We start from the raw sequence: 22,932 nt of genomic DNA on the forward strand, positions 1-22,932 counted from the left end.
GACTCAGGTCTGAAGGAGGATGCCCTTTTGGCCAGCGTCTTGACCCTGGGGTCCCGGGCCAACTTGTTGCAGCACGGCAGGGTCCCCATGACACTCTGGGGTGGGGACCAGGACTTATTTGGCACATGGGGGGCACCAGACCCCACAGAAGCAACCGTGCTAACAGGGGGAAGGAGGGGGATCCCAGTCCTGGGGTGCACACCCATCTCCCCAAACCATCCCAGAACCCTTCCAGCACCCCACCACCACAACCCCACTGGGGGTGATTCCTCCAGCACCGTCTCTGGGGTGGCCATGCCGCCAAGAGCAGCCCACAGCTGGCAGCTCTTGTGAAGAAGCTGGCACCAGGGGAAAGCGGGGAACGTGCCGGCAGCTGAGGTGGGGTGGGGGGCTGCCTGCGTCCCCTCCCCGCTGTCCCTGACCGGCCGTATTCTGGCTCCGAGGAGTGCTTGGCTCCACCTTCCGCCCTTCCCTCCCCCGGTGCTAAGCAGCAAAGCCAGCTAGAGACATCCAGCCGGGGTATTAGTAAAAACCAAGCCTCCCTCTAGGAATGGCACTCGCCTGAGAGCCTCCCCGCACCGCACCGCACGCCCTGACGCCGCTGGGGCTGGCAGGGGGAACGGGGGGATACTGGGATACAAATCACAGCCCTCACAGGATCTGCCCGGCACACTGGCCAGCAACGTAAGTTTTCCTACCTAAGCTCGCTCACACACGCGCACACATTTGCTCATGCTTTTCCCTCTACTTTCTTTTACTTTTCTTAATTACCCCTGTGAGCATCCATGTGGTCCTCTGAAACTGGAGGGATAGCAGCCCTTGCTTTGCACTGGCTCTCTTTCAGCTAAGCCAGAGGCATGCTTTTCTATCACTTTTTTTGTTTTTATTTCTTTCTTCCTTTTTTTATTGCTGGATGGGGGGGATGGCAAGGCCGTTATTTTTAGAGTGCTTCTTTCTCCAAGGGGGGAACTGCTGCACGGCAGCAGGGGCTTGTAGAGATGACTGCAGACAGAAGGAGAGAGGAGGAGTGCGTGGCGCAGGCAGCCCAAAGCCTTGGCTTGTCTCAAAGTTAAACTTGGTTTCTGTTTGTATCTATCTATATATATATCTGAATGTGAATATGTATATGCATACAGACACATAAATAGGTGTGCGTGTGTAGATGTATTTTAAATATTTGCTTTATGAGCTACGAGAGGAGGGTGAGGGATGGGGTGTCCCTGCAGAGGCACTTCCTAACAGCTGGGATCAGGGTCTCCAGGTGCGAAACCGGGGCCCAGGCTCGGTCCCCGCCCAGCGGTGCTCGCTCAGCTTCCCTGGTAGCTGGAATATAGGTCCCTTCTGATTTATCGATATGGTGCCAGTGCTCCCCCTCCCACGCCTGCCCCTGGGCACCGCGCTGGCATTTCACCACACATCTTCGAAAGAGAGGGGCGCTTCCCCACACAAGTTTTGCGGCCATCCTCTCCATCCCGCTCCCTGTGGGGATCTGCGCCCAGACAGGACAGTCCATGCCTCTCGCCTTTCAGGTCCCCAACCCCCCTTATCCCTCTTGCCGCAGGCCGCTCTGCACATGTCATCTCCAGACGATTGCAGAGATAAGGAGAAATATCCCAATTAATCAGGGGCCCCGACCCATCCCCACCCCCACGGATCACGGGTTTTGTGGTGTGCATGGCTATTGCTTTGCTTGCGCTTTTATTGAGCGGCCCCTGTCTCGTGGTCAGCTCTTCAGAGACCTTGGAGCCCCCTTCAGATTTGGTGGTTGCGTCTCCTTTTCTCTCTTTCCCCCTCTTTCCTTTCTTTCCTTTGTTTTTGTCTTCCTCCCTCCCCTCCCCAGTGAGAAGAAGGACACCAAGAAGGAAGAGAAAAAGGGCTCGAGAGTAACAATGGCTGATGACCAAGACCTTTCGGAAGTGGAGATGAGCCCAGTGGGCTCTGAAGACCATCACTGCCTCTCGCCAGGACCCTCCATGGTGGCGGACAACTCCCCGCACCTCACCAGCTCCGGGAATGGGGAGATGGGGAAGGTCAAGAAGGAACAGCAAGACTCGGAGGCAGACGACGACAAGTTCCCGGTGTGCATCCGCGAGGCTGTCAGCCAGGTGCTGAGCGGCTATGACTGGACACTGGTACCCATGCCTGTCCGGGTCAATGGAAGTAACAAGAGCAAACCCCACGTCAAGCGACCCATGAATGCCTTCATGGTCTGGGCACAGGCTGCCCGGAGGAAACTGGCTGACCAGTACCCACACCTCCACAATGCTGAGCTCAGTAAGACCTTGGGGAAGCTCTGGAGGTAAGAGCAGACGGGCGGAGAGGGAACGCAAGGGCTGAGGTCTGGAAGTGTCCTGGAGAGGACTGTGCGGTCACATGGAAGGACGGAGACTTAGCGGGATGGAAGGGGTGTCCCTTGAGGGGAATTCCTTCCCTGCAGGGAGCCCCCTTGCAGGAGGCACAGTCAGTGACTGGGGCAAGAGTGGTGGTTTGATGTAGTGAAAGCTTCCTCAGCAGAGCTTACCTCCATCCCGGGTGGCAGCCCTTTCCACACGTTTCCCACTAACTTCCCCTGTTGTTCCTGATCAGGACACCCTTGTCCTGGTCCTCTCCTGCCTGACTGCCAGGAGAAATCTTGTTTTCTTGGCTCACCTTTTCTTTTGGGCCAAGTTATGCACTAGCAGGAACCAGGCTGAGTCCCATCCAACTTAACTCACTGGTGGCTACCTCAAGCCTGTTTGAACTCGGGTCCCAGTGCTGGGACAGGACACAGGGGTTATTGTCCACACAGTGCCACAGAGCAAGTGGAAAACCAAGTTATGGCCAGGAAGGAAGGTCAGGGGAAGGGAGGCAGCTGGTCAGAGCCCCACACCCATCCTTCCCAGGATGGTCCCAGTTTTGGCAGGCCATGCAGTTTCAGTGAGATGGAAAGGACAGACCCTGCTAGAAAGTAGGGCTGAGGCTTAGCAGAAAGGAAGAGACCTGCAACAATCCCAGCTTAGCAGTCTCTCTTGCAACATGTTGGCTCAGACCAGCCCCATCTCCCTTTGCACCCAGAGAGATGCCCTCCCTTCTCGCCAGCATACAAACGCTCCTTCTCTGGCCCCACCAGTTTCTTGCGCCCATTATAATTTTGGATTTGTGCAGATCCCTGGGTCCTTTATATACCCTCCCCAACCAGCTCCTCCTTCCTCCAGCAGACCCACAGGCTGCCCTGATCGATTGCAGCTGGCCCATAGGTGTGCAGAGAGGTGTTGTGCCCAAGCCAAGTGTGTCAGGCTGGCCATGCCACTTCTTTCCCATCTGACGGTCTCTGCTGATAACCACATCAACCTTCTGCCACAAGTCCCCAGGATCCTCTGCCTCGCCTTGCACTAACCAACACAAACCAAGCATCAGGCAAACAGCCCCTCTTTTTCTCTCTCCTGGCCTGGCAGCATTTAGTGGAGGAAGACCTCAACCTTGGGTGGGCCAAGAGACATTTTTCCAAGCAGAAGTAAAACACACCCTTTCCAGCAGCGGGCTCCTCCTGGCTTCAAACCTCCTTGCTCACAAGGAACAGAGCCTTTGACCATTAGTTTCTCCCTTTGCTGCATCAGCCTGCTTACCCCCACCTGTCAGTGTTTAGTGTAAGCCCAAGAAAGGGATTTCTTTGGAATGCTGAAGGCAGGGCAACTGCAGATACCTCATCTGATGCGCTTCCCCGCTTTGTTCCCCGCTGCCTTCCCTTCCTTTACCACAGCACTTCCTCCCACCTGGGGCTCTGCTGCCAGCCTCTGGACTGTGAAGCTGTGCTGGAAGAGGTGTATGTGGGGGGGGTAACCCACCTTTTTTGTTCCCAAAGTTTTACTTCAAAGTATCATTTGGTTATTGCAAAATATTGCCAGATTTTAGAGCAACAGCCTCCCTCTGGACACTGCATTTCCCCTGAAAATATAGCAGAGCAGTGAAATCCTCCATACATAGTGCATTCAGAGCACAGGGAGACACAGCCCCTGGCCTGTGACCGCTTTCACACACCCCGCTGCCTCCCTGTTCCCAGGGCATGGCTCCTGCCACTGACTGCATAGGACTCAGAGCAGGGGGATGCTGCCACTGGACGATGGACAAGGTCCCTGGCTGTTTCTTAGGGCACCACGTGGTCAGGTGTAGAAGCTTGCAGGATGAGGCCTAGGGTTGTTGCGTGCTGCTGGGTTTGCCACCTGGCTGCTTTGCTTGAACATGTCTCCTCTCCGAGTGTCCCTAGTGCAGGCCACAGCTCTCTGGGCCATGTCAATCCCTACAGGGACCATACAGCAGAGTAAGCTGGGTTATGGATGCAGTCAGTGTCTGGCCTGGGAAGGACCACGTGCATGTGTCTTTCTGTGAGGCTGGGGAGAAACATCAGCCCACAAAATTCCAGGGGTGGTGGCCCAAAGGTTACCTGGATAGTAGCCCTGAGCCTCACCTTCTAGTCATGGTACGGCTGGGTCTTCATCCACTGAGGTTCCCACCACCTTCATCTACGCTATCCCAAAGGTAAAGCTCCTATGCACCGGTACCACTGAGAGCAGCCATGTTTTGCTCTGTACGGCTTAGTCTTGGACATCTGACAAGGGTCCCTGCAAAGGGCCCTGGCTGTTCACATATCCCTGCCATTACAAGGTGGCCACCCCAACCCTACAGCTTTGGAAAATGTGGATGGCTTATATTTCCACGTGGGCTGCTCTGAGCTTATCCAGGTAAAGGGCAAGGGCATGCTAGGCAGAGAGTCAAGTGCTGGTAAGCATGCAGACTGCCTGCAGACCACCATTAAATCAAGCACGTCCCCAGTGATCGGCACTGGGTGGGGATGGCAGAGGCTGGGAAACCTTGAAAGGCAGCTAGCAGATTGAGCGATAACCCCAGTGCCATCCCACATGCCTCTGCAAAACAGGTTGCAATGGCCCAGGCTTTCTTTTTAAGCCTGGCCTTTGCTCCAGCTCCGTGCCACCGCTGTGACCACCACGGGCCCCAGCCCTCGCTGGGAAGGGCTGCAGGACGTGCCCTGATGGCTGCACTACCCACCCGGCCCCAAGTGCAGCGCCGGGGGGATTACAGCCCTATCCACCTCCCCGGCTGTACCCACTTGGGGGGTGTGAGGGGTGCAGTCGATGAACTGAATGTACTAAAAAAGAAGAAGGGAGGGTTTTTGTGCTTGACGGTTGTGAAATCTTGCCTTGGCTGCTTTTCTTTCCCGGGGTGGGACAAGGAGCGGCTTTCAAATGGAGGCTGGCTGCTGAAAATGTCGGCATGACTCTCAGCCAAAATGCCAGCCAGCACCACCTCCGGGGCCAGAAACAAATAAGGCATGGGAAGAAGGTGCGGAAGGCTCGGTAGGGAGGAGCGAGGGGACCCGATGGAGGGATCTTTGCACGGGGGTGGCAGCACCCAGGCTATAGGGTCATGCCCACCAAATCTGGTGCCGTGCATGTATAGGAAAGCCCACCCAGTTGCTTTTTGCTCCCAGCCAGCCGTTGCCTTGCATCAGCCCCAGTGACCATCCCCATCACTCCACTGACTCATCAGCAGCTGAGTTCCGTCCCAGGGTCAGGCCTCTGGCCGTCGAGCCACTGGCACGCAGCGCGGTGCGCTGCCAGGCAGCTGGAGGGGGGGCTGCCAGAGGTGGGCAGAAAGATTTTGGCTCTTCTTTCTCCTCCCAGAGTGGGGCACTAGATGTTTGCCCCTGTCCCCTCAGCTTGGGGGGTGAGCATTCAGTGTTGGGGAGGGTGGCGAGGGCTTGGTTAAACCCCATGAAGGGCTTTGCTCTGTGATCCATAACTTCTCTGCCCGTGCAAGATTCCTTTGCATTATGGCCTGGGGAGCATGGGGGGCAGGAGGGGGAGGGCAGGAAGCAAGTGAAATCCAAATCCCCCCAAATCTCCTGGCCTTTGCCTGCTTGCACCAGTTTCACTTTGCTAAAGCCGATTTTGAGCTCTGATCCCAGAGGGAGGGAGGAGGGAGCAAGCAGCCTTGGAAAGGAGAACACTAAGCCACGGGGAGTGGATTCACTGCTGTCCTGCTGGTGGCACTGCCCGTGGGCTGCTGTCAAGGGGAGAGGAGGTGAGGCGCTTGGGCATAACTCAGAGGGCAGGGATCTGACTCCTGCATCGCCTTGAGTGGCTCTGGTTCACCCCATCCACAAGATGGATCCGTCAGGCCGATCTTTGGTCTCCATTGGAGGAGGCTCTGCTCTGAGCTTGCCATGCAGCCTGCTCTGCAGATCAAATCTGGTTGTGCAGCCTACAGCCCTCTTGCTCCAAGAGGTGCCCGCACAGAAAGAAATCTTTCATTCCCAGCCACAGCACCTTATTAGATTTAGCATCACCTGAGTTGGGAATGCAGGGACACCAGAGCACGGCTGCCATGTAGTGAAGAGTCCCAGGTTGCAAGGCTGCAGGTTTTGCCTCTATTCTCCACCTCCCGTGGAGATGAGGCATTCTGCAAAGATGAGGGTTTTGCCAAGGCAAGGTCACCTTCCAGTCCACAATGACTACAAGGCTTGGACATGATGTCCCTGAAGTCCCCTTGGAGGACTGTCTGGAGCAGCACAGGCTGAGGGATTAGAGCCCTCCAGGATGTGTGAGCATGGTGTATGGTGGTGGGAGGGAGACAGGAAAGCTGGTGTTGGATTCATGGTGGGTCAGTTGCTTTAATCTCCAGGATTAAGGCAGTGGAGGAATGTGGTGTGCGGCTGTGACCTGCTCAGGCTGCCTGGAGTGAGCCCAGGTCAGCACTGTAACGGGCTCCAGCCCATGCCATACACCTTCTGGCTGCCCGCCAAGGGGATGCACAAAGAGCTGGGGGAAAGGGAATGGTTAGGAACCAACACATTACTTGCTGGCAACTCCTATGATTCCCCACCAGAATTATCTGTGTGCTCCTTGAGCCATGCCTCCTCTTTGTCTTCAGTTTTTCAGGCCTGTTCAGGCCTTTGTATCTTCCTCAGAGCCTATAGGTTCACAGAGTTGGTCGCATTTCATTGCTGAGGGCTTCAGGGGTTCTGAGGTGCTGACACAGCCCCATCCCCAGGTAGTTCTTTTGCTGGGGAGAAAAAGGCATGGACATCTCCTAAACGGAATATTTATATTTTTTGCCGTTTGGGAGCCCTGCCATTTCTAATGGCTGTTGGGAGTTGCAAGTCATGGGAAGGCTGGTCCCTTCTGAGAGCACTGGTTTCTGGCTGGAAGCAGGATGACCTTGAGTCACAAGAATATTTGAGGGTAAAAATCATAAAATGAAACTGAAGTGCTTCCAGCTGAGACACTGCTAAAGGCTTGAGCAACGCTGTGAGCCATCCTGCCCGCACACTACACCACTTTCTCAGAAAGCCTATCTTAACTAGAGCAGCCCATGATCTGGCAGGAATACAGAGGAGGAGCTTACATTTCTGCAGTGCCTTTCATCCAGAGATCAAAGCTCATCTATTTCTACAAGGGTAGCAACATAGCAGCTAATTTTTTTACAACTGCTCAGCTAAGTTCAAGCAGGTCTCGTCCTTTGTGCTTCAGCCTTTTGCATTATCCATGTCTAACATGAGCAGGAGCTCCAGAAACAGCAGAACACACGGTTTCCCTCCCTTTGATATTTTATTTAATCCCCTTCTCGGATCTTGCAAGGTGCATAAAGGCCCAGCAAGCTCCATGCAGCAACATAGGTACTGTGGAGCTAACACCAGTTGCTGCCATTTGTGCTCAGTAGAGCCTCAAGCCTGGAGCAGAGCCTATGGAAGGGTGGGAAGTTAAACTGGAATTAATAGTCTGGGGAAGAGCAAGAGACATGCAGGAGGCAGCACTACAGGTAGCAAGGCTGTGTCACACTGCTTCAGTCTGAAGGATGATCCCAATTGACCTTAATTTGCCTAGAGCCTTTGAAAGCAGCTTGTCCAGCCTTATTTTACATGGCAATGTAAGAAAGGGCGTTGAAATTACTGAGGTGAGAAGCACCAGGCAGCTGGAGAAGGGGGACCCAGCACTGACACCAACCAGTGCCAGTGTCAGGGCTTAACAGTTCGCAAGGAGGACAAAAACATCACTGTCTCCACTGAAACACTTGCAAGCTCTCCTTGTTGTTCTGGGAAATGCCTTCAATGGTGCAACACCCTGCCATATGGATTTACACCCTGTGTCCCACAATGTTCTGTACAGGTGCATTTTTTTTCTGATGTACCTGCCCCTCTCCTTCCCCTCTTCTCTTCTTTGCCACCTTGGCCTCTGCAGGCTGTTGAATGAAAGTGACAAACGGCCCTTTATTGAAGAGGCAGAGCGGCTGAGGATGCAGCACAAGAAGGACCATCCTGATTATAAGTACCAGCCCCGCCGGCGGAAAAATGGCAAGGCCACACAGGGTGAGGGTGAAGGTCAGGTGGAGGGGGAGGCTGGCGGGGCTGCTGCCATCCAGGCCCACTACAAGAACACCCACCTGGACCACAGGCATCCTGGTGAAGGGTCGCCCATGTCGGATGGTCATCCAGAACACTCCTCAGGTGAGTCCCAGGTCTCCATGAACCTACTGACAGGTTGCAGCCAACTTGGAGGCTCAAAAAAGACAAGGAATCACAGTGAAAGCCTCAGTGGTGTGGCTCACACCTTGCTCGTGACCCAACAAACTCTGCTGGAGTCGGTGGTATAGGGACGTGCCTGAGTTTGACAGGCACTTGCATTCCTTGTCAAGCAAGGTATCACTGCACTCTTCCCTTTTTCCACAAGATGATATAAAAAGGTTTGGTTTTGGCTAGCTATTTCTTTCTCCCCTCCACTGAAGTCTCCAGCCAGACAGTTGCTGTCACACTGGGAGGAGCAGAGCTGGGCTGTGTATAAAGCCAGGCATAAAGTGGTAACTCATCTCTTCACTCTCTTTCCTCCTCAAAATGTTTTTCACATTGCAGGTCAGAGCCACGGGCCCCCCACACCTCCTACCACCCCTAAGACCGAGCTGCAGGCAGGCAAAGCCGACTCCAAACGAGAAGGGCGTTCCCTGGGGGAAGGGGGAAAGCCACACATTGACTTTGGCAATGTGGACATCGGGGAGATCAGCCATGAAGTGATGTCCAACATGGAGACCTTTGATGTCAATGAATTTGACCAATACCTGCCGCCCAACGGACACGCCGGCCACCCAGGCCATGTTGGGGGCTACGCGGCAGCTGCCAGCTACGGCCTCGGGAGCGCCCTGGCCGCAGCCAGCGGACACTCTGCCTGGATCTCCAAGCAGCATGGAGTCTCCTTGTCCACTGCCACCTCATCAGTGGTGGACTCCAAGGCCCAGGTGAAAACGGAGGGGTCTGCCCCTGGAGGTCATTACACTGACCAGCCCTCCACCTCCCAGATAGCTTACACATCCCTGAGTCTGCCCCATTACGGTTCGGCCTTCCCCTCCATCTCCAGGCCACAGTTTGACTACCCAGACCACCAGCCCTCGGGACCCTACTACAGCCATTCCACCCAAGCCTCTGGCCTCTACTCTGCCTTTTCCTATATGGGACCTTCCCAGCGTCCCCTTTACACTGCCATCTCTGACCCTGCACCCTCTGTGCCACAGTCCCATAGTCCCACACATTGGGAACAGCCCGTGTACACGACTCTCTCCAGACCGTAGGGAATGGGGAACAGTGACCGAAGCAGCGATGGAAAGGCTCCGAAGAATCAGCACAGGCAGAAGAGCCTCCGAACTCCAAGGTCACTCAGTGCCACGCAGCCACCAGAACCCACTGAGCATACAGAAGTGCCTTTCTTGACCCTGGCTATCGCTGGCTCACCCGCCTAGAGGAAGGTTTTTCGTCCTTTCGCCCTTTACCAATTTCATGCAGGCCACACGACTGGCTTGCAACACCTTATTGGCTTTCTAGATGAGGAGGATTCTAGACATGGAGTGACTGGTCTGTGGTGGGTTTCGTTGTGCACACCCTGGACTGTATGATGAGAGAGACTATCCTTTCCTTCTCCTTCCCAAACTGCTCCAGGGAGTTAGCAAGTGTTTCCAACAGGCCACAATGGCCAGCACTTTGTCACCTGCTGCGGGTGAAGGGTGATTGCTCAGCCTTGGTGAACACTTTATGGGAGAAGCAGTAGGGAGGATGGCATGGCCGGCTTCCTTGCTATCAGCATCATGCAGCAGTCCCACCTAAGATTCACACATGCATGAATCTTGAACCCTGTTGGAAGACCAACCTACACTTGCTTACCTGCTGATTTCCACAGCTGCATCCTAGCTTTTCTCCCCGCCTCTTCTCTTCATCCTGTCTCTGTTTAATCCCACAGTCTTTCCCACGTGGAAATTTTAAGGCTTGCCTGAACAACACGTACGACGCAGGAACCGCACTGTTGGTCTTAAGCGTTACTCATATCACAGCCTGTGTGCGCATGCCTGTTCACGTATGGAGGTGCAGGAGAGGCGGGGAAGAACCAGTGAATCATTAAGGTGCTGTGGGTGAATCCTTCTTTCTTACAGTTACTCTATATTGTTCACTTATGTCTGGCATTTCTGGCATCTCAGTCTTTTCTAATTTCTTCAGTACCCAAAACAACCTCTGAGCAAACTTGGTCCTTCCCTCTTCCATGTCTGTCTGTGCCTGCCTGAAATGAAGAGGCACCAAGAAAGCTACTATGCACCTGCTGACACCCCGAGTTGATTCCAACACTCTCTTTGAAACCCCACTCCAAACTCAGGCTGATGGGGTGTGCATCCCTGCTCGTCCGTTCATCATGTCTTCCAGTCAGTCAACACCTCCCTCCTATCTACATTGAGGATGGAAAGATACTCCTGCGGCTTTAAGCAAGGTACATATGGACCCAATTTCGGATAAGTGTAAAAAAAAAAAAAAAAGAAGCCTATTTAGGTGCAAAGGAATTTGTTTTCCTCTTTGGGTTTCAAACTGGAAGCGACAACCTCTTGCAGTCAGATCAACCTCCTTTTTTCAACCCAATGCCTGAGGACAGTCTGCTTACTTCTCCTTTATCACTTCCAGGACTGGGGCAGTTTGTCATGCCAGGGAGTGAACTGGCACAAAAGTTGTTGCAGGAAAAGATGACTCCTGGCAATTGATCGCAGAAACATGTTGTGGGACCTTCCAATGGATATTCCAGTCTAGAAAGATAAAATACTTCGACCAAACGTGGACTGTGATCGGTGCCGCTATATCCCTCTGCTGATATGACTGCCAGATGCCCTTCCTGCCTCCCTTAGCTATGGATGACTTATCCTTGTGGTGTCTGAAAAGATCACGTAGAATGTTTGCTCCTTGTACGCATGTAACCTCTTCCAGCCCTGTCCCCTTATTTATGCAAGTAGCACCTTCCTCCCCCACCCCCCTTTCCTTGATCTCTATGCTGTCCTAGCACCATTAACTCTGCATTAAACATATGGAATAATAACCTTAACAGTTTCATTTTCACGTGTCTGGGTTTTTTTGACCTCTTCCCTGCAGGTCTTTGTTTTTTCCCCCAGTCAGTGTATGATGGGTCACACCAACACCACACAGATCCTGTGCACAGCCTTTCTCTGCCTGTCATAAAAAAAACCACAGGCAGAACTCCGACTGGATTACCAGACTCCTTGAGGCAGATGAAACTCATCTTCTGTTCACACCCCAGCTCCAGTCATTTCTTCAGTGCAAAATGTAGTAACACTGATTTCTGATCTCCAGCTAAGCTTCAGCACATGCAGTTAAGAGGAGCACTGTTTTGTACATGCTTCACCCAAGAATTTCTTAGTGTGATTGTTAATGCTCTCCAGAATAGAAGCATGGGGCTTCTTGTCTTGGTTCCTCATCACCAGGTAGCAGATGACATTCCTTCAAAAAAAACCTTCTCCACATACACAAACTTGTGTATTTTGGAAGCAACCATTAGTCTCCCTGTAGAAACTCAACCCCCTGGCATCTTGCCTTCAACAAGCAAGAATGTAAATACAAACACACACAGGGAGTATATTCAGCAATAGTTGTATAGACTTTCTTACTTGTTGGAAGAAGACATCCTGGGTGTAGTCAGGTCCTGGGAGGCTAAATGAATGTATTTGGAAAGAAAATGTACAGCAGATATTGGTCTCATCTCTCAAGGCCAATGGTAGCAAGGTAGGATCCCAATTAACACATGGACTCTTCATAACAATTACAAATTGATTCCAAAGGGTTTCAGTGCTGACACATGTGATCCATCCAGTGAGTGTGTGTTCACTAAATGCTTTATGGGTGAGTAGAGAAAGCAGGACATCCAAGAACTGTGGAACATGTTCAAAGGTTTTTTGAAACTCATAGCACTGTTTGGATGAAGTCCTGTATAGGGCCAAGAACATCAGCAGCAGAATGGCTTAATGGATCTAACAATGATGATGCCAGCTAAAGAGCTCTGTGCAAAATAGGACTGTGGTCATTCACTGGAGGGGAGGAGAAATCTCTATCCCAAACTACAGGCTGTGGGAAGAGTTCAGAAACTACTGCACTGCTGAGCAGGTCACGAGCATGTGTGGGGAAGAAGAGAAGCCATGGTGGAGTTAGGGATAGGAGAGCTGATCATAGGGTTGGGAGACAGAAGGGACATGGTATGGATGAACAGAACAGCAGGAAAAGAAAGTTCTTAACTGCACATAAGTACCCTTCTCCAGCTCTGCAAAAAGCCAATTAAGAAAGGGAGTGGGCTCTGCCTGAACCATTCTCTAGTGGAAGACGATGCCTTGTCTCATCTAGGAGGGTCCTCACAACTAAGACAGGACTGAGAATGCTGCTGGTAACACAGGGGTTAACTGCTCCTCCTGCAGCCTAGCGGGAGCTGGCCCGGCATCCTTCCCTATCCCTTTAATCGGCATCCTTCCCTATCCCTTTAATCGTATCTGATACAGATGCAAGGCTGGGGAGGGGAGGGAACAAAGAAGCCATTTAAAAAAAAAAAAAAAAAAAAGGACAAGAAAACGACCCCCGAGCTCCATGGCTGACGCCAAAACGGTTACACAAAGGCACCATTTCAGGGCTGAAATTTCACCGCACCAACGTGATTAAAGGATTCCATGGAGGGTGGGGGAAGAAGGCTGAAGGCCTCAGTGCTGCAAATTAACCTTTTCTTGGTAAGGGTGGCCTACACCAGGAAGCATTTGTGTCCCTCATCATCAACCCCCTTCCCACACCTGCAAGCATCTCCACATTCCCTTTGACCTGTCATTTTGCCCAGGGACCCATTCAGCTCTTGCATTATCACCTCCAAACCCACCCTCTCCTGTGCACACCAACACAGGAAGGATGGACTGGTGCTTTTACAAGGAGCAGTAACAGAATGATATTCATGGTTGGTTATATGAGCCAAGTTCCCAGGCAGGTGGATGTAAACTGCCTTTGGGACATGGATACTCACATGCAGGCACTAACCACACATACAGCATGGAGAATGCATGCTTTATATATAAGCACAAGCCTTAACACAAACTAGTTGGAAATATTCTTCCTGGATCAGCATAAAAACTAACATAATGCAGAAACTACAAGTGAGGTGCACCTTCCCCCTTCTTCTCTTTAAAAAAAGAAAACAAACATTCTGAGCGCAGTTTTTAATAAAATAATTGAGAAAGACTCTGCATTCTGTGTAAGAGCTCAGATCTTCCTCATACAGAGCAAGAACCTTGGAGCACACAGATCAAGAAATGAAAACTAGGTAAACTATGTAGCGGCTGGCTAGAAGCCCCTGCAGGTTGTAATTCATCCACCCAACTATTGACTTGAGCATGTAACCTTCCTGCACATCAGAGGCCCGAGTGCAGGTACCTGAAGGGGAAAACCAGCTGATCTTTCATCACGTCACAGATTAAAAGAACTCTAGGATTTAACTACTATTGTGCCACCATAAGAACCACCAGAACATGTACAACAGAGATGGCTGGAGAGCACCCACACACCCAGGACCATCAGTTCCACTGTGTGTCAGCGAGCAGCTGTACAAGGAGCAAATGTGGCAACAACCTACAACTGCTGAGCTGGTGGGACTGCAAGTAGCAACTGCGCTTCCGGCTGGGGCAGTGCCACTGAAAGGGGATCCCCACTTCTGATAAGCAGCAGCAGCAGAGAAACAATAGGTGATTTGATGAGAGCTGCTCTACGATACTCCTGAGAAGCCCCACAGCCAGAGAGGAAATTGGGGGTTTCCACAGCAACCTGCTCAGGGCACAAAGGCCCAACTGTCTAGGGGGAAGCAATGGAGGTGTCTCAGCACTTCTGTTTTAAGAAGGGATGGGGTGGAGGGCTGGAGTCTCTCTGAAGCCAAAATACCTGCAAAAGCATTTTTGTACAGCAGGAGTTTAACTGGCTATCAATCCTATAACCAGGAAGGAGCCATGCTGGAGGAGGAGGAGGAGGAAGTAGTTAGGGCAGTCTTTAGCGGAGCTAAAAGGCAGGACCTTCACAGGTGAAAAAAAGCTGCAAGAAAAGCACAGCATTTGGCTCCCTAATCTTACTAATACAGCCCACAACACCGAAAGAAAGAACAACCAAGCTGGTAGAGAGAAGAAAGTCTGGGGGATGTAGGAGTGAGATGAAAGAGAAGATGAGAGGAAAAAAACAAAACAAACAACATTTAACTTAAAATGGGGAGGTTTATAATTTATTTACACAAATATAAACAAAAATAGAAACATCTCTCAAGAAGGAAAGAACCAAACAATGGCTGGAAGCTGATCAGTCTGTGATAATTAACTCATCCACACCCCAGTCTTCATAGCTCCCATCTGGCAGGTAACGACGGATGATTATGGGGATCTTGCGTGCTCTGAAGGGAGGACAGAGAGGTGAACAGAAATGCCACAGCCTTCACTATACCGCTGCAGCAGGCAATGGGAACTGAGGTGAGCGTACTGAAGCCACTGAGCATCAGGTGAAACAGAGATCTGTGTAGCACCAGTTATTTGGTATTACATAGTAGAGGGAAGTCCCAACAACCTCTCTCTCTTGTAGGTGCAAAGTGCTCAGTACCCTTAGACTGGAAACAACAAAGACCTACAGAAGGTCAGCCCTCTGTTGCTACTGCAGGAATTGAGCCCTGTGATCTGAACCCACTATAAGGCAACACCAAGCATCTAACAGACATAGGGGGAAAAAATAATCAAGGGACTTGAACAAATCCACCTTTTGTTTGATGGAAGATTTTTCCCCACGAGACACTATGGAAGTGGCATAATTCTGAGAACCTTCACACCAAACTGGTATTTACAGAGTATTTTGCACCCTGAGAGCATCAGTTACCTTTTAAGAAGAATACATGAAATAGGAACTATTCAGGTATCAAAACCCAGCACAGCTGGGATGGAGTACAGCATCTGCTAACAGCGCTCCCAATCAGAAAGCAAGAAAATGCTGAACACAGTTTAACTTAACGGAAGTAGATTTAAGTCAGCAGAATGTAATCAGACAGTCTGGAATCTAACCAGGGCATCAGGTTCCAACCATATCAGACTTGAAAAGTAATACAGCTTCTTCAATGATCACATTCAGGGCCATTGTTTTTCTAGCAGCAAAGCAGCTCCCTCAGGCCCAGAATTACAACTGAATTTTAGCACAGCACAGGATGCCACTATACTTTGTCACACCCTGACTTACTTTCTAGAGCTCATGCTCAGTGACCAGAAGCAACTCAGAGCTTGGAGATCTGACAGGAATATGACTTAAGAAGCTTCTGGCAATGATAAAGGGAAACGTAACAGATACAAAATCTGCAAGAACAACTGGAATGCACTTGAAACTGGGGGAGCAGGACAATTCAGTTCAAGAAAAGGGATTTAATCAGTAACGGTGTCCAGCTGCTCTGCTTGAAGGATAGCTGCATGTGGTGTAGGTCACTGACCACACAGGCACACTGTGGGCCAGCAAGGAGCTCTGCTGTGAAAAGGTAGGTCTGTTAAGTGGTCATCCAAAAGCTGCCTCTGCTACAGTCAGAAAGGATTTCTTTATCTTTCTGTAAGCAGGGGAGGTATCCTCCCACAAGCACAATAAGCCAAGTGTGCAAGGGTGCAGGAAAATAACATTCTTAACAGGTTCTCCACACCACCAGCCTGACCCTTATTTTATTTTTTGCCAGCACTTCATTTGAACACAGGTCTGTTCAGTTAGCTGCTTTGAATCAATTCCACTCAGGGAATTAAACTTATCCAGAAAGATGAGGACCTTGGATTTTCATCACAGAAATAAGCAATACTTGGACTCCAAAGTAAATGAGGTCAGAGCACTCCTAATCATCAGTACTTTGCATGAGCAACTCGGATGGGAGAGAGCTGCTGTGGAGAAGTCCCGAGGTGAAAAAGGGGAAGGTAATGAATGATAGCACTCACTGTTATCAAGACAAGCTTGTCTTGGGATAAGTTTCTAAATGCTGGGATGAAGAGAGGACCGCTGGCTTTATGGAAATCAATATGGTCACCACCAAAGTCTGGGACTTACTTGAGCTCCTTCATGGCTATCAGCAAGGGGTCTGTCTCTCCTTCCAGCTCCACCATCACAGGGGCACACATCCTGGGACAGAACATCAACGATCACTTGAATGAACGCACAGAGAGGGAAGAGGGACAACTAAGCATGTGCCTACTTATGTAATGTGGACAAAGGCCAGTGAAGTAGGAAGTGGGACACCACCTTCCTAATTTGGTTTGCTCTCTTACGCAATTCAGGAAGAAAATTCCCCCAGGTGGTTACTGACTGAGTTTTTACTTGAATATTCTTCTTGTCCCATCATTCAGCCTGTGCTGACCAGCTGGTGTTCAACGGCTGGTCAGATCCACAACTTTCTAGTCACCCTCTGCTGTACTTAGATGTGAGGAAAAGAGTGGTCCTAAAATTAATCCAATAAAGAGGGTGGAAACACTGTAAAATGAGCACACCTCCTACAACTCCAGCACATCTGTTATGTTCTCATTTGCTCACATCTTCCAGGCTTCGTCTGGGGGAAAGCATGGTGCTGGATTTACAATACACTCTACCTCTAGGAAGAAAAAAAATCAAGCGTTTTGCAGAGGGTTGCAATAGCACAGCAAATATGGAAAATGCTATCTGCCCATTAGACAGCAGCAGCAAAGAAAGTTCAAGTTATGTGTGGATAAGGCCACTGGGGGCTGCTGCTGGCCTAGGTTCAGCACTGAAGGCAGGATATGTAGGTGAAGCAGAACCAGGCGCCAGTGTTTTGGATTAAAGGCCTGGCACAGGCCCATCTTGTCTCCCCCATTTTTCTGGCCTTCCACCAGCTGAAAGAATGTGCACAAAATAGCTTCATGGAGTGAAGACTGTGGAAAGAACAGCTTGGCAAAGCGATGATTAAGGAAAAATCTGATAACCACCTTCTAAATGATGTAGAGGACAGGCATCATTCTGAGGGTGGATATAACCAAAATGAAACTCAGATGTGCTTTCAGACAAATCTTGCCATAAGCATAATAACCTTGCTCATAAAGCAGTTTTTCAAAAAGTGCAGAGCTTTTTAATATGTATTATTAAAACAAGTCTAGACAGGTAAATCAATGGATGAAGTTGAGAGCAGCCAGCCTTAACAGCATTTTAAAAACGGATTTAAATGTTATTACCTATTATAAATGAGGCCTTACTATTCCAAATACTTAAAAAAAAAACCTTACAGCTTGCCACAATGCAACTGCACTTAAAACAGATTTCGGGTTGGTTACTCCATTCCCAATTCCTACAGCCCTGCAGTATCAAGTGAATACGTTCTGGAGCATCCCTCCCTCCTACATGGCTTCTACAAACCAGTTCTGACCTTTCCAGCCCACACTGGCTCCCTTATGAAAGGCAGAAACCAGAACCGGCTTGTCACATTCCTTACTCATTTTGCCTGTGACCGAGGAAAGTTCATTGCAATTGCTGAATGCTCCCATCTCTAGACATGAGTACCACAGTCTCAGCCAAGGAGTGATACAGGGACTTCACATGCAACCAAGAGCTCCATGGTCCTGTGCTTCAGTGTTGACCACGATGGTGGTCTACAAGCTCAGCAGTCATGTAACAGATTACATGAGATCCAGAAGTTTTTAAAGAAAGAGAAAAGCAGCTTTTACTGGGAAGGGAGGTAAAGCTGTGACAACACTCAGGATACAGAGTGAAATACTCACGCTATCTGGAGGGCACGAGTGCCCAGGACTCTGGCTCGCTCATATTTAGTCATGTAAGGGGTAGTGATCCGCTTCTGGTTTGCCTGCTGCCGCTCTCCAGAGGGGAGGATTTCCACATTCTCCTGTCCCTCCTGGGGGAAAGCAGAGCAACGTTAGAGCTCAGCTGCACCCACCACCGAGGCCCCGTGACGCTGGGAGAGCCCCTGAGGCCTCCCCAGCCCCTGCGACCACCTTGCCCAGGCCACGGCGCAGGCCCGCAGTACCAGCAGAGCCTGCCTGGGCCGGCCGGCGCGGCGGCCCGCGGGGCACTCACCTCCTCCGCGTTCTCCAGGTCCTCCAGGCCCTCATCCTCCTCCACATCGTCGAAGTCATCCCCATCGAAGCTGCGGGAGGGTCACGCACGTCACGGGCCGGGCCGGGCCGCGCCGCCCCCGCCACGGGCGCCCCCGACCCGACCCGACCCGACCCGACCGCCCGGGGCGAGATACGCCGCCACCTCGCCTCCCCTTCCCACCCCCACCCAACCCCGCTCTCACTTGTCCTCGTTGTCAGACATGTTGCTTCCCCACTGCCTTCCGGCCCGGCGGAAGTAGGAACCACTTCCGGGTTCTCGCCGTGACGCTGCCGGAAGTGCCCCGTTGGCGCCGTTGCCGGGGCAATGCGACGCCGCGCTGCCCCGCGCTCCGCGCCTGCGTTCCCCCCCGGGGCGTCGCTCGTCGCTATGGAGACGGCAGCGCCCGCGGCGGGCGGGCCCGGCGGGAGCTCGGCGGGGGGAGGCGGCGGCGGGCGCGCTGCCGGGCCAGCCCGGTACAGCCCGGGGACCCGGGAGCTGCTGAGAGGTAACGGCGCAGCGGGACAGGGGCCTGGCCCGGCTGCTCGGCCTCCCCGTGCCCCGCGCTCCGCCCGAGCGCCGGGACCCGGCCCGGCCCGCCCCTGCGGCGGCTGCTGCACGGAGGAGCCCTCCCGGCCCCCCCGCGAAGTGAAGCGTCCCACCGCGGCACCCCCGGGCGGGAGCGGGGCCACCGGGCGGGCCCGGCCCCGGCTTGGGTCTCCTAAGCCGGCGTCTTCCCCTTTGGGTTTGGGTTGTGAGGGGGGGATGGCCCCGGGACAGGCTCCCCGGCGCGTCCCCGCTGCTGCAGGAGCCCCCTCGGGCTGCCATCTGCACCCACACGTCATGTTTTTCAGCGATGATGGAGGAATCAAAGCTGACGTGTTTCCAGAGGCGATACCTGATGGACTGTGTGAAACGTGAGTGACAGCCTTCGCTGCCTGCTGCTGTGCTGGTGAAGAGCCTTTGCTGCTCACCTTGAGACAGGGGCGTTCGCCCATTGCCTGCTTGGACGGGCAAGGGCTTTAAAACAGCAGCACGGCTGCTGCTGACAACGCATGGATGTACGGGACAAGGTGTCCCCCAGGGTCATTCAGGGAACAAGATGTAATGGTGTGACTTGAACCAGAGTCTCGTGTCAGCGCATACCAACAACCCAGGTGAGACATCTGTGACACCCTGGGGTCTTCGCTTGCATTGCTACGGTGGATCAACAGGCAGGTCTTCTGCTGGTGGTGGCATGGGGCCATCCATACAGGCTTCTCTCTGTCTGACTTACCATTATTTTTGGTTTGTTCTCCAGGAGGAGATACCCTGCCCCTCCAGTGCCACCCCACATCCAGCAAGGAGCCAGTGCCTGCAGCGCCTGCTTTCTCCCCGCCAGTTTGTCAGCCAAGCAAGCTTTCAGCTAAACCACATCTCCGACCTGCCAAGGTCTGCCAGGCAGGAGATGCCTACACCCGAGAGAAATTCAAGCCCCAGGCGAGGCGTAAGTCAGCAAACATTTCTAATAAATAAATGATGCTGCCCAGTCCCTCTCCTCCCCTTCTGTCCATCCCCTGCCTGCAATCTCAGCAGCAGCAGGCATTATCTTAGTTGCTCTTCATCTTCACGCTTTCTGTCTTCAAAGATGCTTTGAAAATGGATCTCTGAGGGAACATATACTGAAAGTGCTCACTGACTTCTGCCCGCTGGCTGGGAGGGTGACAGGCAATAGGGACTCACACAGTCCTTGCGTAAGAAGGGAGCTCTATGTCATTTTCTTGCTTATAAACTGAAATCAGAACACTGATGTCAGTTTGGTTGGCTCTGTATGCCTGTGTGGTGCTTGCACAGTTCAGTCTGGGGATGAGCTGTCGTTAACGTAACACTTCTTCTGCGTCATTAGCAGAGAAGTAGTGTGGCCAGGCTCCTCCCTGACGAGACAGGCTGATAATTTTTTTTTCCCCTGGCATTCACAGGAGATTTGGAAAAGGAGAAGCAAAGACTACAAAACATCTTAGCGACAGGGAAGGATGTGGTGGAGCACAACGTGAAGCAGATGCTAGTTCAAACAAAGGAAGAGGAGATACATGAGCCTGACCGGTTTGAAGAATGTAAGTCTTTATGTAGCCTGGAGGAAGGCAGGCGGGAAGCCTGGGAAGCTGGCTCCCTCTGAGGGCTGGTGTGGCAGGCTGTGTTGCCACAAAGCCGTTTCCAAGAGAAAGGACATGCTGCTGTGACACTGTGATCCAGCCACCCCTGCAGAGCTTATACTCCAGACGTTTGCTGGCAGATTCAAGCTCTCTGGGCTGCCTACACAAAATGAACTCTGCTGGCAGGGGAATACCCTAGGGACACACAGGGTGACCTGGGCAGGAAGCCCAGGTACTGTGAGACCTTTTTCCAGCCAGCATAACTCAACATACTAGGCCACTTGCCAGTCTGACCATGGTTTGGGCTGTTTTCTTTCACTCCAAGTTCATAGCAGTTAAGCTAGCAAAGCTTGAATGTCGAGCAGAATTTTAAGCAGTGATGGACTTCGGCCTGCAGAGTATTCTGGGGTGGCAAAACCCTGCCTAATACCTCTCTGTGCTTGAATCTTCAATGTGTATGTACACCCCAGCCTGCCCTTTGCTAGCCAAGGCAGCACAAAGATGGACAACGCTAGAATAATGTGTACAGAAGGGGTGCTTTGGTCACTGCTGCCAGTGTGGCTGGCTTCACGCATGCTTTGTATCCTCTAAAACTTGTTGCAAGCTGAGTGTTGCCCTTGACACATTTGAAATACCCATGTACGTAGTACTGTGGCAAGATTTGGACCAGCTGGCTGCACGTCTGTACTGCAAAGCAGCAGCTAATGTTCTGTGCCTTTGCTGGTCCTGGGAGCAGAGATAGTTGCAGTCACTGGGTGATGCATGTCAGCTAATGAACAACAGCTTTAAGCAGGTTCTGCCTCCATCCACAGACTGGTTAAATTGCCCACAAGCAACAGAGAACTGTCTGTACAAAAACCCCTAGAAAGTTCCTGCTCCTGCAAGATGGGAAGCAGTAAGGAGATGGGCGGGGGGAACATTTCCCATTGTGTAAGGGACTGCTGAGGTATTTTGATGACACACACAAGATGAGTGTAACAGCAGATTATCACCCTTCTCCTGGCAAGACTGCTGTTTAAGCAGAGCTAGGAAATTGGTGGTTCAGATCTAGACAGAAACATATTTTCTTGCCTTTTGGCTGAATTCTGTTTCCATGGTGTTTTCTCTTATCTGTCAGTGGTGAATGAAGTTCAGGAGAGGAGGGAATTCCTGGCAGACATGGAAGCTCTAGGACAGGGCAAGAAGTATCAAACGATTGTCCTCACTGAAATCTCACAGGTACGCAAGGGCAGCACTGGCTGTACAGTACATGGAAGGAACCCCTAGTGTCAGAGCCCTTAAAGCAGGGTCTTCTCTGATACCTGAGCAGGGAAGGGGGCAGAGAACTCTTTCCCTTCATGGCATAGGACAGGTGTGAATTTGGGGAATGGGGATAGATGTTTTCAGCCTTTGTTTCCATCTCTGCCTGTAACTTAATTGGGAAAATAGAACCTTTGTTCTTGAAATTGGCAAAAGAAGAAAAAAAAAGCTGCCAACTTTCTCCCTGCTTAGCCCTTCCCCTTTGTACTTTGCAGAAAATGCGTGAGATGGAGATCATTGACAAGAAGAGAAGTGAGGAAATGAGAGAGATCATGGCAAAAGACTTCCCTGGTGGGAAAAAATCTGATCCCTACAACTAGGCCAAGGGAAAAACACAAGTGCAATTTGTTCCCACCTCTTCTTCCTAGACTGTTGGCATTTGAATCTCAAGGGCTGGTCTGTGCCTGCGCCTGGAGTAGGGTAGCACCACCTGTTGCCTAAAACCAGAAGGCAGGAGCAGTTTGTGCATAACTGGTGACACAAGAAAGCTGTTCTAAAATCCTGCCCATGCACTGGATCCCTTCTTGCTCAATGATATTGAAGAGCGGAAAACACACAGCAGCGAGTACCAAAACATGACAAAGCACAGCCTCCTTATGCCTATGCAATACCTCAGAGCACAGCAACCCATCAATAAAAACGTCACTCCTTTCCATCCACCAGAGGTGCAGGTTTCTCATGGCAGCACGATGCTAATGTGCACGTTGCCACCCACATCTGTGGCCCACTCCTGTCCCGGAAACTCTGGGAATGGCTGTACTGGCAAACAGCATGGAGGAAGATGCAGCTGCACAGCCTTGCACAAACACAAGCCTCTGGCATTGCTGCAGGTCGGCATGATCGTGCGCATCAGTAAACTTCTTGGGTGGCAGCTGAACTGGGCAGACACTGAGGGACAGCTGTGCTGAGGAGGGAGAGGGGATTTCAGCCCAGTGCCCGCTGCTCTTTGCTGTGGGCTTGCTGTGCTTTTTTGATGCCTGAAAGCACAGTATGCAGAATAGCCATCAGCTTCCCACAGAGCCTGGATGTGGCTGTTTGCTTACTTCATACATACCCCCACCTCTGTCT

The 22,932-nt window shown here is 51.7% G+C and overlaps 3 protein-coding genes across 3 annotated transcripts; 2 read left to right on the plus strand and 1 right to left on the minus strand.

Moving 5' to 3' along the window:
- The first annotated feature begins 483 nt into the window (after positions 1–483).
- On the plus strand, positions 484–11,393 carry SOX10 (SRY-box transcription factor 10). The gene is made up of 4 exons (XM_005232886.3): positions 484–684; positions 1,841–2,299; positions 8,235–8,500; positions 8,903–11,393. The coding sequence occupies exons 2-4, from the start codon at positions 1,890–1,892 to the stop codon at positions 9,610–9,612; spliced, it is 1,386 nt and encodes a 461-aa protein (XP_005232943.1). The 5' UTR covers positions 484–684; positions 1,841–1,889; the 3' UTR covers positions 9,613–11,393.
- Positions 11,394–14,569: 3,176 nt separating this feature from the next.
- Positions 14,570–18,737, minus strand: POLR2F (RNA polymerase II, I and III subunit F). Its single transcript, XM_055808133.1, has 5 exons — positions 18,639–18,737; positions 18,416–18,485; positions 18,103–18,233; positions 16,427–16,498; positions 14,570–14,762 (listed from the first exon to the last, which is right to left on the minus strand). Exons 1-5 carry the CDS (start codon positions 18,656–18,658, stop codon positions 14,672–14,674), a joined length of 384 nt encoding a protein of 127 aa, XP_055664108.1. The 5' UTR covers positions 18,659–18,737; the 3' UTR covers positions 14,570–14,671.
- Positions 18,738–18,760: 23 nt separating this feature from the next.
- On the plus strand, positions 18,761–22,523 carry C6H22orf23 (chromosome 6 C22orf23 homolog). Its single transcript, XM_055808135.1, has 6 exons — positions 18,761–18,941; positions 19,288–19,350; positions 19,734–19,919; positions 20,392–20,526; positions 21,683–21,783; positions 22,080–22,523. Exons 1-6 carry the CDS (start codon positions 18,761–18,763, stop codon positions 22,182–22,184), a joined length of 771 nt encoding a protein of 256 aa, XP_055664110.1. The 3' UTR covers positions 22,185–22,523.
- The last annotated feature ends 409 nt before the right edge of the window (positions 22,524–22,932 follow it).

Source organism: Falco peregrinus, chromosome 6, assembly GCF_023634155.1.
Source record: "Falco peregrinus isolate bFalPer1 chromosome 6, bFalPer1.pri, whole genome shotgun sequence".
NCBI classification, from domain to species: Eukaryota; Metazoa; Chordata; class Aves; order Falconiformes; family Falconidae; genus Falco; species Falco peregrinus.